General features: G+C 44.3%; 1 protein-coding gene across 2 annotated transcripts in view; it reads right to left on the reverse strand.

Annotated features, from left to right (window-relative positions):
* Window positions 1-14,460, reverse strand: part of hydin (HYDIN axonemal central pair apparatus protein) — a 74,337-nt gene that overhangs the window by 16,998 nt on the left and 42,879 nt on the right. Inside the window, exons 22-46 of one of the 2 annotated variants that reach the window (XM_046307270.1) lie at window positions 13,164-13,307; window positions 12,684-12,997; window positions 10,515-10,631; window positions 8,994-9,282; window positions 8,244-8,453; window positions 7,823-7,960; window positions 7,461-7,635; window positions 7,243-7,370; window positions 6,834-6,964; window positions 6,597-6,733; window positions 6,366-6,493; window positions 5,984-6,178; window positions 4,915-5,064; window positions 4,138-4,377; window positions 3,862-3,988; window positions 3,420-3,572; window positions 3,054-3,224; window positions 2,794-2,967; window positions 2,405-2,604; window positions 2,195-2,314; window positions 1,874-2,057; window positions 1,630-1,771; window positions 1,315-1,477; window positions 691-906; window positions 28-477 (exon numbers count right to left, since the gene is read on the reverse strand). In XM_046307270.1, the coding sequence (XP_046163226.1) occupies window positions 28-477; window positions 691-906; window positions 1,315-1,477; window positions 1,630-1,771; window positions 1,874-2,057; window positions 2,195-2,314; window positions 2,405-2,604; window positions 2,794-2,967; window positions 3,054-3,224; window positions 3,420-3,572; window positions 3,862-3,988; window positions 4,138-4,377; window positions 4,915-5,064; window positions 5,984-6,178; window positions 6,366-6,493; window positions 6,597-6,733; window positions 6,834-6,964; window positions 7,243-7,370; window positions 7,461-7,635; window positions 7,823-7,960; window positions 8,244-8,453; window positions 8,994-9,282; window positions 10,515-10,631; window positions 12,684-12,997; window positions 13,164-13,307 (4,596 nt within the window). Of the gene's footprint in view, window positions 1-27; window positions 478-690; window positions 907-1,314; window positions 1,478-1,629; window positions 1,772-1,873; window positions 2,058-2,194; window positions 2,333-2,404; window positions 2,605-2,793; window positions 2,968-3,053; window positions 3,225-3,419; window positions 3,573-3,861; window positions 3,989-4,137; window positions 4,378-4,914; window positions 5,065-5,983; window positions 6,179-6,365; window positions 6,494-6,596; window positions 6,734-6,833; window positions 6,965-7,242; window positions 7,371-7,460; window positions 7,636-7,822; window positions 7,961-8,243; window positions 8,454-8,993; window positions 9,283-10,514; window positions 10,632-12,683; window positions 12,998-13,163; window positions 13,308-14,460 lie in introns of both variants that reach the window. The other variant, XM_046307262.1, reaches the window with a different exon arrangement.

Genomic DNA, 14,460 nt, shown 5'->3' on the forward strand with positions numbered 1-14,460 from the left:
GAGTATTACTGCAAGTATCTACTGTACCTCTTCAAGAGGGGGCAGTTTGTTGCTCTTCAGGATCTCTATTCCGCTAAGATAGTCCCTCCCAGTAACAGAAAGGAGGATGTGGGGCACAGTCTCAGGTGCAGCCTCCCTGTCCCCTCCCTCAGACCCCTCCACTACTAGAAGGGCCTGGCTAGGGGCTGGAGACACCAGCTTCACATCTGTGGCATCTGCCTTCAACTTCTCCTTCTCCAAGCGCTCCTTCTCCTTCTCCACCTTCTCCTTCTCCCGCTCTTTCTTGGTCTTCTTGCCGGAGGGGGCCTGTCTCTCAGGGACTACTTCCTCTGGCTCCTGGATGTTGTCTTCAGAGAACAGGGGCTGGAGGAGTTGACCCTGGGCTCGGTCCCAGAACTGTAGGATGTGGAGAAGCTGGGGCTGGCTCTGCTCATAGAGCCTGAACCGAGACAGCAGCAGTCGGTCACCCTCACTAGACTACAGGGAACAGAAGGAGTAGAGGAGTTTCAATTACAGGCCAGTTAAACAGCTATTAAATATGTTTTATTAATCTGGGTGTCAGCTATTGTTTAAACAATATGAGGTACAATTGTAAAAGGAGGAAAGGAACTAGTTCATATTCAAAATATGTTTGTCACGTAATGGCTGTGCGTTCTTATGCTTCACTTGGTATTTATGAGGGTAACATACCAGCTCTCTCTCTGGGTCCTCGTTTGGTAATGGAGACTCATCCTGACCCCCTGCCTTGCCTTCTTTTGGCTTCTTCTTCTTGGGTCCCTCCTCTGGTTCCCTAGTGCCCTCTGTGGGAGAGTCTTTATACTCCTTGCCGTCAGCACAGGAGGACATTTTTCTCCCATCTTTCACCGGCTGGTCCAGTTTTGTCTCTGAGCGTAGGGCACTTGCAGACTGTCAGTGTAAAGTGGAAATAAGGGAGGAACACATTAAGAAATGTCATTTATTATGCTACCACTTCTCCTATGCACTGCAATGAGCACCATGTGATGCAGCTTTTTTTAAAGACATTTTTATTAGTTCTAAATAGGACAATCAACAATTACAGAAATACTATTACCCCCCCAACTCAAAGATAAAGACAAAAACATAACAACAATCAAACATTAACAACAGAAAAAAGTCCTCACATTTCCAATAATAAAAATAAATAGCGATTATAATATGTAGTCACAGATAATGCTGATTACACTTCAGCTATAGCCAATATTCACACAAAATAATAGAGAATATACAGATGTACAGTTCCAATGCTTCTATAATACCGTGTGACACAGTTGGCTGATCTGACGAAACACTGACCTGCTTTCCTCCAAGCTGACTCTTCTTCCCTGATGAGTCGTCCTTGGCAGGCTCCTTCTTGCCTTTCTTGTTTTTCTTTTTCATCTCCTCTTCTTCTCTCACTCTCTCTAGCTCCTCTTGTTGTCTCCTCTCCTCCTGTTCCCTTTCGGCCTGCTCTTGTTCCCTTTCACATTTACATACATTAACATTAACATAAACTCTACAATTACATACATAATTATTCACATTCCAGTCTGGTTAAACCATTCTCTCTAAGTCAGACACATTGCTATACCTAATATGTGCATATGTGCATAAGCATTTTTCATCCAATACCTGCGCTTTCGTTCTCTCAGTGCCACAAGGTGTCTGAGATCGATGCTCTCTTTCTCCTCCTCTGGCAGGGCATCATACTCCTCCTCATCCATTTCTTGCAAGCGCAGTTTCTCCTTCTCAGCGTGCTCTCTCTGTAAGACCTCTGTGACGGAAGGAGTGTTATTACCAGTCACCGTAGTAATTACCTCAAACTATTGTTTAGTTTAGCACAGCTCCCAGCTCCTTTGGCCTAGCTTGTCCTTACCCTCTGCCTCTCTCTGTGCCCTCTCCTTGGCCTTGAAGGCATAGTAGTTGTTGGAGAGATTGACCATGTAGATGAAGGATCTGTTGTTGAAGGCCTTGAGGATGATCTGAAGGGTGCTGCTGGGGGAGAGGCTGTACAGCGTTTCCAGCCCATCCATCACAACACCCCGGTGACAGTCACTCAGCTGCCAGGGGACAACACATACATCCCATTCATCATCAACACTCTCGAGGATCACACATGAGATTCATTGAGGGTCCATCCCAGACTAAGGACTGGGAGGCCCATATAGGCTCTGTGTCTCTCAGTACTGTATGTCACCTGCAGTCTCTCTGAGAGGATGTCCACTAGCAGTTGGTCTGGTAGCAGGCAGCTCATCAGGCCCAGCTCTCCCACCTGGCTCACACTGATGCTGAGCTGCCGGTGGATAGGGCCACCACCCTGCACAGAAAGCAAGCACTAATAAGAGGCATTACAAACTGTGTCCTAGCTTTGATATAGTAATACACACTATTGTGATGATCAGGGTACCATTGAGGGGGCGGTGGGCTGTGATCCGTCGATCCTCTTCCCTCCCACAACACTGTTCTTGTTACGTGTAGAGATGGAAGAGGCTGGAGCTTTGGGGTCAATGACTTGACTGCCCTCAGCTGTGTGTTTGGCTACAGCCTCCACACTCAGAGTACCAGCACCCTGACCAGCAGGCCCCATCACCTCCACCACAGCCTGGGCTGTACACACACACACAAACATTACACCTACAGTTAGACAATTACAAACAAAGCATATAGCCTAGTTCGTCCACAGATAGTTTACTGTTAGGCTTTAATGCAATAAATGACCATTTGTTTGATACAGTTATCATTGGCTGAGAGAGTGAGACACACCAAAAACATCCTATCCATCAAGCTGAGACTCACCAGCCTCCTCCACCCTCTTCTGAGCATGCTCCATAGCAGCCTTGGCACACAGCTCTCGGGCCCGCAGGCCAGCAGAGGTCATCCCTGAGGACAGTGCCTCCAGCACTACAGCATCAATGTTCAGACACGCTGCACCATAGTATTTGGCCAGAGTCACTGCTGTGCCTGTTTTACCTGCACAGAGATATGTGCAAATGGTTGAAAGAAAAAACTGAGTGTTGAAAGTGTTGAAATCTTTTGGTGGATGTGCCACTCTTTACCTGAGAGGGGAGCCCCATGCACAATGATTGCGATGCCCCGGCGGTTTCGTGCAGCCTGGCCCTCAGGTGACAGGTCAATGCCCATGTGGCGTGCAATAGCTCTGGACACTGGGTTGACCTCCAGGTCCCCCACACTGGCAGTCCTGCTTTCCACTGTGTCTTTGATCAGGTCTGTGACAGAATGCAACATGATACCTGCTGTCTTTGATCTCTATAACTATTACAGTGTCTGAGGTATCCTGTGGCAAAGTTGTGTACTGTGAGCAGTGTGAGAGCTGTTCAGCTATTCTGTCTGTTTCTTCAAGGTAATCTGTACTGTTCTGAGTGTTGTGATGTTAATGTTATATATTTGGTCTTGTTCAGTACCTCCACATGGAGTCCCATCCTTGGAGGGAGATGCCTCTTTCTCCTCCTCCACGAGTCGTTCTGGAAGGGGTGGGGTGGCTAGCTCCTCCTCCTGCTCTCCCTTGTCCCCTGCCTCAGATGCCTCCTCATCTTTAGGGTAGCTAGCCTTGGACTCTGGGAAACCAGACAAAGCTCTGCGTCAGTGAGAACTTCCATTACAGATGATCCCAGATAAAATCAAAGCTTACACTGTAGCTCAAACTAGGCCCTTTACACAGTAAGTCCCAGATCTCACCCCAATGGATTATACATGACCTCTAAATAAGTAAGCCATCAGTAAATATTAATCTACTGCTCTGCAGAGGCTCCCATTTTGTAGATATGTCTTATCCATCCTGATAAGAGATAATTGAACAGTCTGGTTGCAGAATGAGAGTGTGGTTCCACTGCAGAGCAGACCTACCATCCTCCTCTTCACAGTTATGTTCATTGTAATAGTCGATTATCTCAGGAGGTAGTGACTCTCCCGGGGCGCGTGGGGGCAACAGCAGGACGTTCTGGACATCATAGCCCTTCATCATACGCAGAATCTTAAGAAAGAGGGAGAAATTAAATCCAAACATTCTTTCTTAGTGCTTGAAAGGTACGAAAACAGAAACGGAACAAAGGAGATAACTTAATGAGTTAAAAGAACCATGTCTTCCAGAGTGCACCATTAGAGGCAGTCAATTGATTTCACCTTATCTTCCTCCAGGTATTTCTTGTCAAACTCCAGGGAGTAGAACTCAATGGGAAAGTGGCAGGGGTTCCGTACGATCACTTCAGCCTCCTCTCCAGCACTGAATGGCAGGGTGGGTCCCAGCTCCAGCACAGAGGAGGAGAACTCCAGCTGGGGCTCCTCTCCCTGCCCCTGGGCCAGCAGCAACATCCTCTGGGTGCTTTGGGCCACTGACACCACCAGCCTCTGGCTGTACGCCCTCTATGGCGAACAACACAGTCAAGATGACAGTTACACGTACATCCCAAGGAAGCAACCAGACACCATCTGCAGCCCAGCCAACAGTCTCTCTCGCAGTATTCCCTGTGGTGTGTCTCTCCCGGACTCTAGAACATTACTTAGACCAACAAGTCAGCAACAAGAGGCTTCACCAAGCTTTTAGTTTAGTTCAGCTAATCTCCATGAGACACCATCAAGACTCTAAGGCAGCAGGCCTGTCATTGGGGTGTGTGTGGTGTGTGTGTATCTGATGGAGGATATCCATACTGTAGCAGAGAGAGATAATGCCCTCTGTGAGTCTAGTCTCTTATCTGTGTCTCCCAGCTCAACCTGACTCCATCATTCATGAGAAAGATGAGCTCTGGAAATATTGTGCAAATGTGAACATGCAGTGTTAACAGAACAGACAAGAGACAGAGACAGGGTCAAACTGTTTCTGTCATTATGAGAGAACAGTGTTCCTTGTAGTCATGACAGCTTAAATATATTGAAATGTTATGGGCCCCTGGTCTTCCTTACCCCCTCGGCTGGGCTGAATTTGACCTGGACGTTGACTCTATCTCCAGGATACAGCACGCCTGTTGAAGGTAGCATTTCAAATACCACTGGAGGAGGACACTGTTCCAATCTGGCCTTCCGTCTCAGGTGGAGGGGGACATGTTTGTCAATCTACACACAGGCCATAGACACATATTCCTCGAGTTTTTAACAATTATTAACAGGTCATAAATAACAGAGATACAATATCTATACCCTAGACTAATTAGAGAATCCCAAATGAATAACTATGTGGATAACTTCATTACTGAAGAGGAATATATGTATCATGATGTCGGTATGTTCTGTAATACTAGGACGTCTTATTGGTAAAGATAAAGCCCAAAATATGAATGAGATGAGCTTGACTGCCCCTCATTAGACTCAGTGTGGGGCCTGGGGTCTATAATTATCCTCTGAAGACACAAGACAAGAAGAAAAATGAGCCAAAGCCTTGCAGCTAATGCCCTTAATATCCCATTTTAAAAGCTTTAATCCATCATAAAACACGAGATAATGAACAAAAATGCACTTAATTAGCTATTTGTGTTAACGGTAACAGCACATCATTTAGGTTAAACACACTCTATTTGAAGGTCATGTTCTTTTTTACTCTACAGTGTTGCTGCCTACTGTTTGACTTTTCCTGTAGTCAAATGACCAAATCGCCCTCTAGTGGCCTCACAGGTGGAATGTTTTTAATATGTTGTATTAATAAAATACAACGCTGAAAATCCGATGTTTCTATTTAAACGGTTTTGTTACATTTCAGTATTCTGTGATGTATATAAAGTGTAATATTGGGATGCAAACTCAAAATGTAACACATTTCAACTCTGTATCTGACATGGTACTTGTCTTCTTTTTCTAAGTCCATAACCATGTGTGTGAGGTGCATACTTTTGCTTCAAAGTAGATTTTAAGACTACCAAGAAACACTCTGTGTGACCCTGATTTAGCCCACTGCAGTAAAAGGTTCAAAAGCACAAGTATCTAAAATAGCAGGAGGCAATAGAGTACAGTATATTGGTGCATAAGTTGGGTAGTGTACCTTCTTCCTGGGCCGTTGCTCCTCTGCGATGCTCCACTCACAGGGGACAGGCTCGGGGTTGAACAGCTGGACGGTGGTTACCTGACACAGCCCACACTGGATGCTGTCAAACTGCAGCGTATCCGTGGAGACTGTGAGGGAGGGCATGGTAACTACGGCACACAGATGGACCTGCACTACAGGGCCCCCAACCACCTGGTAATCACAACACACAGCATAATGACACCATGGCACATTCAGCCTGTTTGACCTTAAAAAAAGATGGGTCTAAATATTTAATGTGGTGGAAAAACAATAAAACTTAAAATACACTCAAGAAGCTAAAGAAAATAAATTGGATATAATGAAGTAGAGAACTAAAGGTACAGTTTCCCTGCTGTACCTGTATAGGCATGACAGTGTTGATCTCCCCTAAATTCAGATTTGCTCCACGTGGGTCAAACTTCACTTCAAAGGTCTCAGTCTCACAATATGGCAGATTCTTTACTCTATCCAGCTCTACAACAAATCCTGGAGAAAAAAACAAATCTATTGTTAAAAATGATCCATAATATTCCCCAAACAGCCACACAGCTCCATATGTAGCTACTTTAAGGAATACTGGAGAACCTACCTGTGCCTGTGAGTGTGCGGCGGTCAGCCCGGAAGGACACAGACATGGGTCCAGTGTTTGTCACTTTGACTATGTGGTTAGGAACACTACCATGGATCACATAGCCAAAATCCAGTGTGTACTCCGGTAGGAGGAATCTAAACATGAGACACAATGAGATCCCACTTTCAGTAATGAGTCACATATACAGTATGCATAGCCATGGAGGAGAGATGGTGCATTTGCATGTGAGCCTACCTGCTAAGCTTCTTGCGCCACTTGCTAGTAGACGCAGGTGTGTCTCTATTATCCACTTGTCTGTTCTCAACAGCCATGGCATTCTGTTTCACCAAGAGCCTCTCTACCTCCATCTGCAGCAGGGCATCATACTGCACACAGAGAGACAGAAATCAATTTTCACACACATCTGTCCACACAGCACAGGTATCATGTCTGCCATACAAACTGAACACATTAGCTTTGTTTCGTCTTATGAAGACAATCATAATGGTGAGATCTATGTTAAAAAAAACATTTTAATACATTTTATAATAAGGCTGTAATGTAACAAAATGTGGAAAAAGTCAAGGGTCTGAATACTTTCCAAATGCACTGTACATGAATCAAGGTGAAAGTGCTGAGTGATTGTGATACAGTAGGTACTGACTGTAGGGATGTAGTCCTTGTCTGACAGGAGGCCATTTCCAGTAGCAGGCCGGCTGATGCCCACATCCCTCCTGTCCTCCTCCAGAGCCTCCTTGGCCTCCTTCACCACTGCAGTATACCTCTCATCATCTACACAATACAAGAATAGCGAGTTACACACCGCAACAAAACAGTTTTAGAGTATCGCGATAGACCTCCACAATGACCAAAGGCACATACTGAGCTCTCTGGGTAGGTCCAGGCACACCCTGGGGAAGATGCCTTCTCCTCTGAGAGTGAGGCTCTCTGGCTCAAAGAAAGCCACCTGCAGCTGGAAAGTCTTGTGGAAGACCTCAGGGACCCCAGGGAGATAGTACACTGAAAGCTTCTGCTCTGCATTCGCCTCGATGTAACCCTTTGAGTAATGAGAGACAAACAAAGGGTTTCATAAAATACATAAAAATGGTATCCACAAGTTCATCTGGCTCTGCCAAAATCCCTTGAAAGTAACTCCATAAAGGGTGTATGTAGTTACACTAAAGGATTGGTAGAGAAAGCAGACTGTAAAATGGAGGGATCCCCTGTGCTGTGGGCTGTCTCACCATTCTGGGGATGACCAGGGGATGTCCAGGCCGAGGGTCCTCACACACATCCTTCTCCCCCAAAAGAGCACTGAACTGAAAGCCCACCTTCCCTGTGTTCCTCAGGGTGATCTCTGCCTCGGCCACATGGTCAAATAACTGCAGGAGAAAGAAGGGAAGAAGAAGAAGAGCGGGAATGGATCCAAACAATGTATGCTGAACCCGCAAGGATAAGATTCTGCTGATTCACTCCTTTAAAAATAAAAAAATCAATAAGTCCTTGTTTGAATATCAATGACAATTGCCTTGAGTGCATTCATTGCATACCCAAACAGGGACGAATGAAAAACACAAGCAAAGAAAGCCAACACAGATATCTCTATCCTTCACAAGTGAACTGGACTCAACTAACACAGCCTCAGGGTGACCATAGTACAAATACCTGAAGGCCAAAGTCTATCTCTGTTCTGTTCAGGCTGTAGGTGACTACTGAAGCCTCTCCTTTGAGTGTGATTTCATATGTGGGGCCCTCCTCGACCTCACACAGAGCCAGAACCTGACCACTGATGTCTGCATGACCGTAAAAGGAGAAGGACACCAGCTGGCTTTCACCTGGCTGCAGCACCCCATATATAGGTAGGATATCAAACACCTGCATCAAGGAGAGAGGAGGAGAGACATATAAGGAGGTACACAGTAGGTCAGAAAAATGATGGACCGATAGAGAAAGGCAAGGACATATGGATAGAACAATAGTGAGAGGGTAGGGGATGCACAAAGGAATAGTTGATAAGAGGTGAGAAACTTTGATACAATACTGTAATTCAATTCAACAATGTTCTCTGTTGGTCCAATGCAGCCATTTTATCTCAATATTAAATTATTTCTGAGTAACAATTAAGTACCTTACTGTGACTGATTTCAATTAAAATGGTGAAAAATAAACGAAAATAGCTTCTTAGCAAAGATCAATTTCTCAAACAAGAATTCTGCTAGGACTGTCTGGTCTGGGTGGGGAGGGAAGGGGAAAACTGAAAACTAGCTGTTATTGGCAGAGAGGTTCGGAACTCTTTCGTATTAGTCTATTAATTAATGTACCACCTGGTGATGTCACCATGGAAGGCCAAAACTCCATCTTACCAAAACAGAGAGGAAAGCTTATCAGCTGGGCACCTGATAGTGTGTACTGTACCTCCTCCACTCCAACACTGGGATGGTCCTTGGTAATGCGGCATGCTGTGCCTGTGTTCTGATCAGTACTGTCTGGCCACTGTGCTGATGAGGTCCTGTTGATCTCCTGTCTGCTGGGGTTGTAGCTGCCTCGCCCCTGGCTCTGCCTCCCCTCTGTGATGAGAGTGAGGGTGACTGGAGCTGACAGGGGATCTTTGGGAGAGCCCTTACCCTCCTTAGTCTCATTCTCTTGGTCTCCCTTCTCGTCCTCCACCTTCTCATCCAGGAACAGTTTGGGAACCTCAATTTCCCTGAAGAATAAGTATATAATGTGTTATGTTATATCTACAGTATTGAACTGTAATAAAGACAACTCACTGGATATTTAATCTTGGATCAAGAAAGGGATCCAATTAACAGACACATTAACAAAGTAATCGGTAGCTACACGCTTGGTACGTCCATGAGGTTAATTCCTTACAGAATGCTAATTAATTAATGGCATTTTAATAAAAATGCTCCAATGGACTGAAAACATATTTTGCAAGAAAGGGGACCGGACAGATGTTGCCAGATAAAAAATGAGAGACAGACATGCACATTGAGAGAAATGTAGTGAAATGGCGACATAGAGAAACACACAGATACATACAGAGATACAAAATAGAAGGAGACATGGTGATGAAAGAGACAAAGCAGGTCGCGCCTGCAGACTATAGTAAGAGTAGGTGTTCTGAGGAGTAACAGCAGGGGGCAGTGTTGTATGGGGAATTCTATGGCAGTTCGTGCCACCAGCAAAGATAATTTAACAGGTTAAATTAATATACTCCAGAGGACCACTGTCAGGAAGAACCACCATATTTTGTCTCACTATACAATATAGGATTTTAAGCTTTCTATCTTGTCCCATTGCTCTCATTTGTAAACATTTGTGTGTGTGTGTGTGTGTGTGTGTGTGTGTGTGTGTGTGTGTGTGTGTGTGTGTGTGTGTGTGTGTGTGTGTGTGTGTGTGTGTGTGTGTGTGTGTGTGTGTGTGTGTGTGTGTGTGTGTGTGTGTGTACATGTATGTGCATGTATGTGTCTGTGCACGAGTGTGTGTATGTGCTGACATTCCATCACACTAATCCCCAGACACCTCAGAAGTCTCTGGAACAAATAACATTTCAATTACACAAAACTGTCAGCAGAGAGAAAAGTAGATTTTTTTTTTTATCGTTAATGTACCCCACGAAGCCCAATGCCTTTTCAAAGATTGTCTGAAGTGAAGACCCTCATGGGAGACGCCTGAAATTATTATACTCTGCTATAATTGGGCTAAATGCTGACAATCCAGTTCTTCAACCATTTGGAATTATTTCCAGTTAATGTAAAGTTTAAAAAATTGGATTCCATATGCGGCCACTATCGTATGAAATAAGCCTGCTGTGAATCTCTGATCTCAAATATATCTCTATATGTTGGCATGATGTAAATACATTATATTGCTCATTCTATTCAGATACAGGGTGCAAGTGCTGGAGCTTGGTGAACGGCAGGATCAGACCTGTTTGAGTCAACTCTGATGTCAATGTTTCTATTTTTGGACAGGTCCCATCGCGTATCCCTCTCCTCCTCATGTGTGGTCACTCTTCCCTCACTCACGTTGGTCTGCTCAGGAAACCTGGGGAAGTGAAATATATCAGCACCAAATCAGAAATGGACAGCAAGGCAAACTGTCCGTCAGAAACATATACACCATAAATCAGTTAGCTAAGTGGATGAAAATGGTGCAATAATAATAGCAGGATCACCAATGATTGAATTACTGATAGGTATTTAATTAGCGGGTTGGCCTATGCATTGTGTAAACCAAGTGAATATTGATAGGAAGGGTCATCCACTTCTAAGGGGGTGGGTCTGGAGAAATGAAAAGCAGGAGGCTGGGTGATAAATCTTCACTGGCCTGCACTTTAGCCCCACGTACAGCACTATTGATTCCTCTGAGGCAGGACATGGCAGCAGCTGAAGAACAATTAAAAACTATAAAAACTCAACAATACGCTGCCAGAGATTGGAGCTGTATTGACAGCTCAGATTTAACATCAGAGCCAACATGGGCATTGACTACTTTGAGTGCTTAGAGTGTAGTATTTTTTATTTTCTAGTTAACTTATAATAATTTCTACAATTAAATTATTTTGCAGAAAATCTGTTATCTGTACACACTACAGAAACAAACCCTGCTGTGATCACAAAAAGCAGGACATCATTGATATGGAGTCTATATATCTCGGTGCATAATGAACTGATATCTACTGAAGGCAACTCCATATTGTGGAGCTGCTTGAGGTTCATATTCCCTCAAAATAGATAGCTTGAAATAGTAGCCAAAGAGTTGTTGTGTAACAGATTGGATCCCTTCTTGACTGGTGTTAGGAGATTAAGGGAGTGTGGTGCTGAGTAGCCACTTCCAAGGACAGGCTTTTGGACTGGTGTACATTGTGTTCTCAAGATGGATCCAAGGAATGGCTGCCAAGGTAGAGATGTAGATGAAAATAGCAATACGTGTGCACCGTCAGTAGATCAAACTTTTTATTGAAGCGTCTCAGATAAATATTTTCCTGTTGGTTTCCTTAGAGAATGGCTGGATTTGGCTTTACTAAAGGTGCAATCATCTTGCTTTTCCCATCTCAGACAACTTTAAATCCATAATCCCAGATGTCAGGATTTGGCCAGGGTTGTTCCGGTTTTTGGTCACTAGATGCCCCCATTGTGCCTTTTGACCTTTTCTTTTCCCTTGATCCCCATTATTATTTGCACCTGTGCCTCGTTTCCCCTGATTGTATTTAAACCCTTTGTTTTACTCAGTTCTTGGCTCTGTGTTTGTATGTTAGCACCCAGCCCTAGTACTCTGTGAACGCTTGTTGATCCCGGTGGACTTCTGTTTTTTGTTCTTGTTTGTTTGTTTTTAAGTATCTTTTGAGGCTTTTTTGTGCTATACCTTCCACCTTGTGGATTTACCTTTTTGTCTTGGAGGATTACCTTTGTTCTTGTGGAATTCCTTTTGAGGTTGTGGAGTTACATGTTTTCCTGAAGAACTTCACTTTTTACTTCATTAAATACACCGTCTCAAGTACTGCTGTGTCTGCCTCATCTTCTGGGTTCTGCTGACTATTCGTGGCTCAGTTGGTTTAGTGACTGTTTCTCACTCCGGAGACCTGGAGTTCGTAACCGGGTCCTGACACCAGAGGTGGCCATTCCAGTACAGTACAGTATGGTATGTGCTTACACATTTCAAACACACAGTTTACAGGAGTGGAACTTTGTATCAGCCTCTTAGGAGGAAGGAAAGTCGCTTGATGAGCAGTCTGATGCTCAGCATCTTTTCAGTTGAAGGGGAAATGAACAGCTTGATTAAATGGAGTCTTAATAAGGAGTTCCTTTCCTCGGATTTGCCAGCGGCTTCTGCACCATCTGTCCCCTCCTGGAACTACATGAAAACTGGAGCCCTCCTATGCCTCAATAGAATCTCAAATAAACAGTGGAACCACAATAAACAATATCCCCAAACATTTATAACAATATGCCATCCAATATAGGGAAGGTAATGAAGTTTTTAGGAATACACATACAAAGGTCAGGGATATTCTCTGCTTAAATCTTAAGTTTTCTTTCCCAGGGATGGTGGCTAAACAAGTCTAACAGTGACGTTGAGGTGGACTAGGCTCTCTACCTGATATTGTACTGTAGCTGGTCGACCAGGAAGGCCCAGTGGTAGGACACAGACAGAGGGCTGCAGTTGGTCATGGTGAGCTGGTGCTGAACCTCGGTGTGGTTCAGTACACAGCCAAAGTCCAGAGCAGCACTTGAGAAGTGCAGGTTGGGGAAGTGAACCTCTCCCCTCAGGCCCACCGTGTCCTGCTGAGGATGGTCTGAGTAGCGCACCTCCAGCACCTCCTCAGCCACCCGCGTCATACTGTCCTGGCGGTATAAGGGATCGAAGCGTACCCACTGCTCCGTCTGCACTCCTACAGCCAGTACCAAAGTCTACCAACAGAGACATGGACATAATATGGTACCTGCCCCTCAATACTAGGTACAGATACCCACCTAAAAAATGTAAATAATCAAACGTGTCAGATTATGTTAAATATAAACCAAGGCTATAATCCCTGCGATGTATTGTACAAGTACTGCCTGCAGAAGGATGTACCTTAGAAGTGACACATGTGTGATCACCATCGTGGTCAGACAGACCAAAGGGCTCAGCCAGAGTGAGCTGCAGAGAGAGGGCCAGAGACGACACATTCCTCAGGAGCAGCTTTTGGTAGAGAGGAAGCAGTGAGACACCTGGAGCCTGCAGTGGGGGCACCAACAGTCACACGTTTAGAATTCTAACACACAAACACACATTAGAAAATGAAAGATAAGACTGATTGGGAAGATGAATTAAATAAGTTAAGAGTAACTACCGGTATTCAATACAGTAAACTCTAGAGACTGGAAGTCAATTGACTATAATGCCCATATAAAAGCTGCCCTGTAGTTAATAACTTCTTAAAGGTTAAGCAAAGCAGAAATAACTCAATCTATAATCTCTATCTATCACTTTCTTGTGTGGGCAACACAATTTACAGCAGGCCTTATACATCTGCAATTCATTCTCAGCCTCTCTCCCTCCTCCTCTCAACTCTACTGCATTTCTTATCCCTTTATTTCTTGCTGTCTCTCCTTACCCATTCCTTTCCCCCCCTCTCCCTCTCCCTCTCCATTCCTTCCCCCATCCCATTTCCCTCTCTCTAATTGCTTTATCCCGGAGAGGTCTGCTGCACAAGCAAGCCTGTAAATCTAGAGGAAAGGCTGTCAACACATAGATGAATGGGACAGAGTCAGATAAAAGAATTCCACTGAAATAAATTATTATTTTTATTTCTGAAAGGCTGATCAGCAACAGAACCTGAAAGCAGCTTCCAGGAGATGTTCGGTATGTGTAATAATATGCACAGGTTCAGCATGAAAAGGGGCGTTAATACAAACATTGCGATAGAGTTTGTGCTGGTGATAATAAAAGTAAAATAGGGGGGACAGGAAATAATTTCATTATGATGATAGAGGTGAGGCCTCATTCTTTCTCTCATTCAGAATTCAATCATTCTGATGATATGAGATGGAGAGTGCAAAGTGCTTTTTGCTATCCCCATAGAATCCTTGAAAATAGCTTAAACCCAAGTTCATCTTCCAATAGGCATAATGTGTATTCAGGTTTACGCATACTGCAATAAGTGGACTAATTTTGGATTTGAGCCGAACCCCTCTGGTCAACAACTTCCTCTCATGTCCACTGGGTCCATATATTATTGGTTACACTAACATAATCTGGGGCAAAGCTTTGTGCTCTGTCAGAACCATTGCCATCTTCACATCATAAATCATGAAAGAACTGGTGCAGAAGTATACAGTTTAATTTCCTTAGGAGATAATCACTATGATCCAGCTTCATGGAGCAATGG

This window comes from Oncorhynchus gorbuscha, linkage group LG02 (genome assembly GCF_021184085.1).
Source record: "Oncorhynchus gorbuscha isolate QuinsamMale2020 ecotype Even-year linkage group LG02, OgorEven_v1.0, whole genome shotgun sequence".
Classification (NCBI taxonomy): domain Eukaryota; kingdom Metazoa; phylum Chordata; class Actinopteri; order Salmoniformes; family Salmonidae; genus Oncorhynchus; species Oncorhynchus gorbuscha.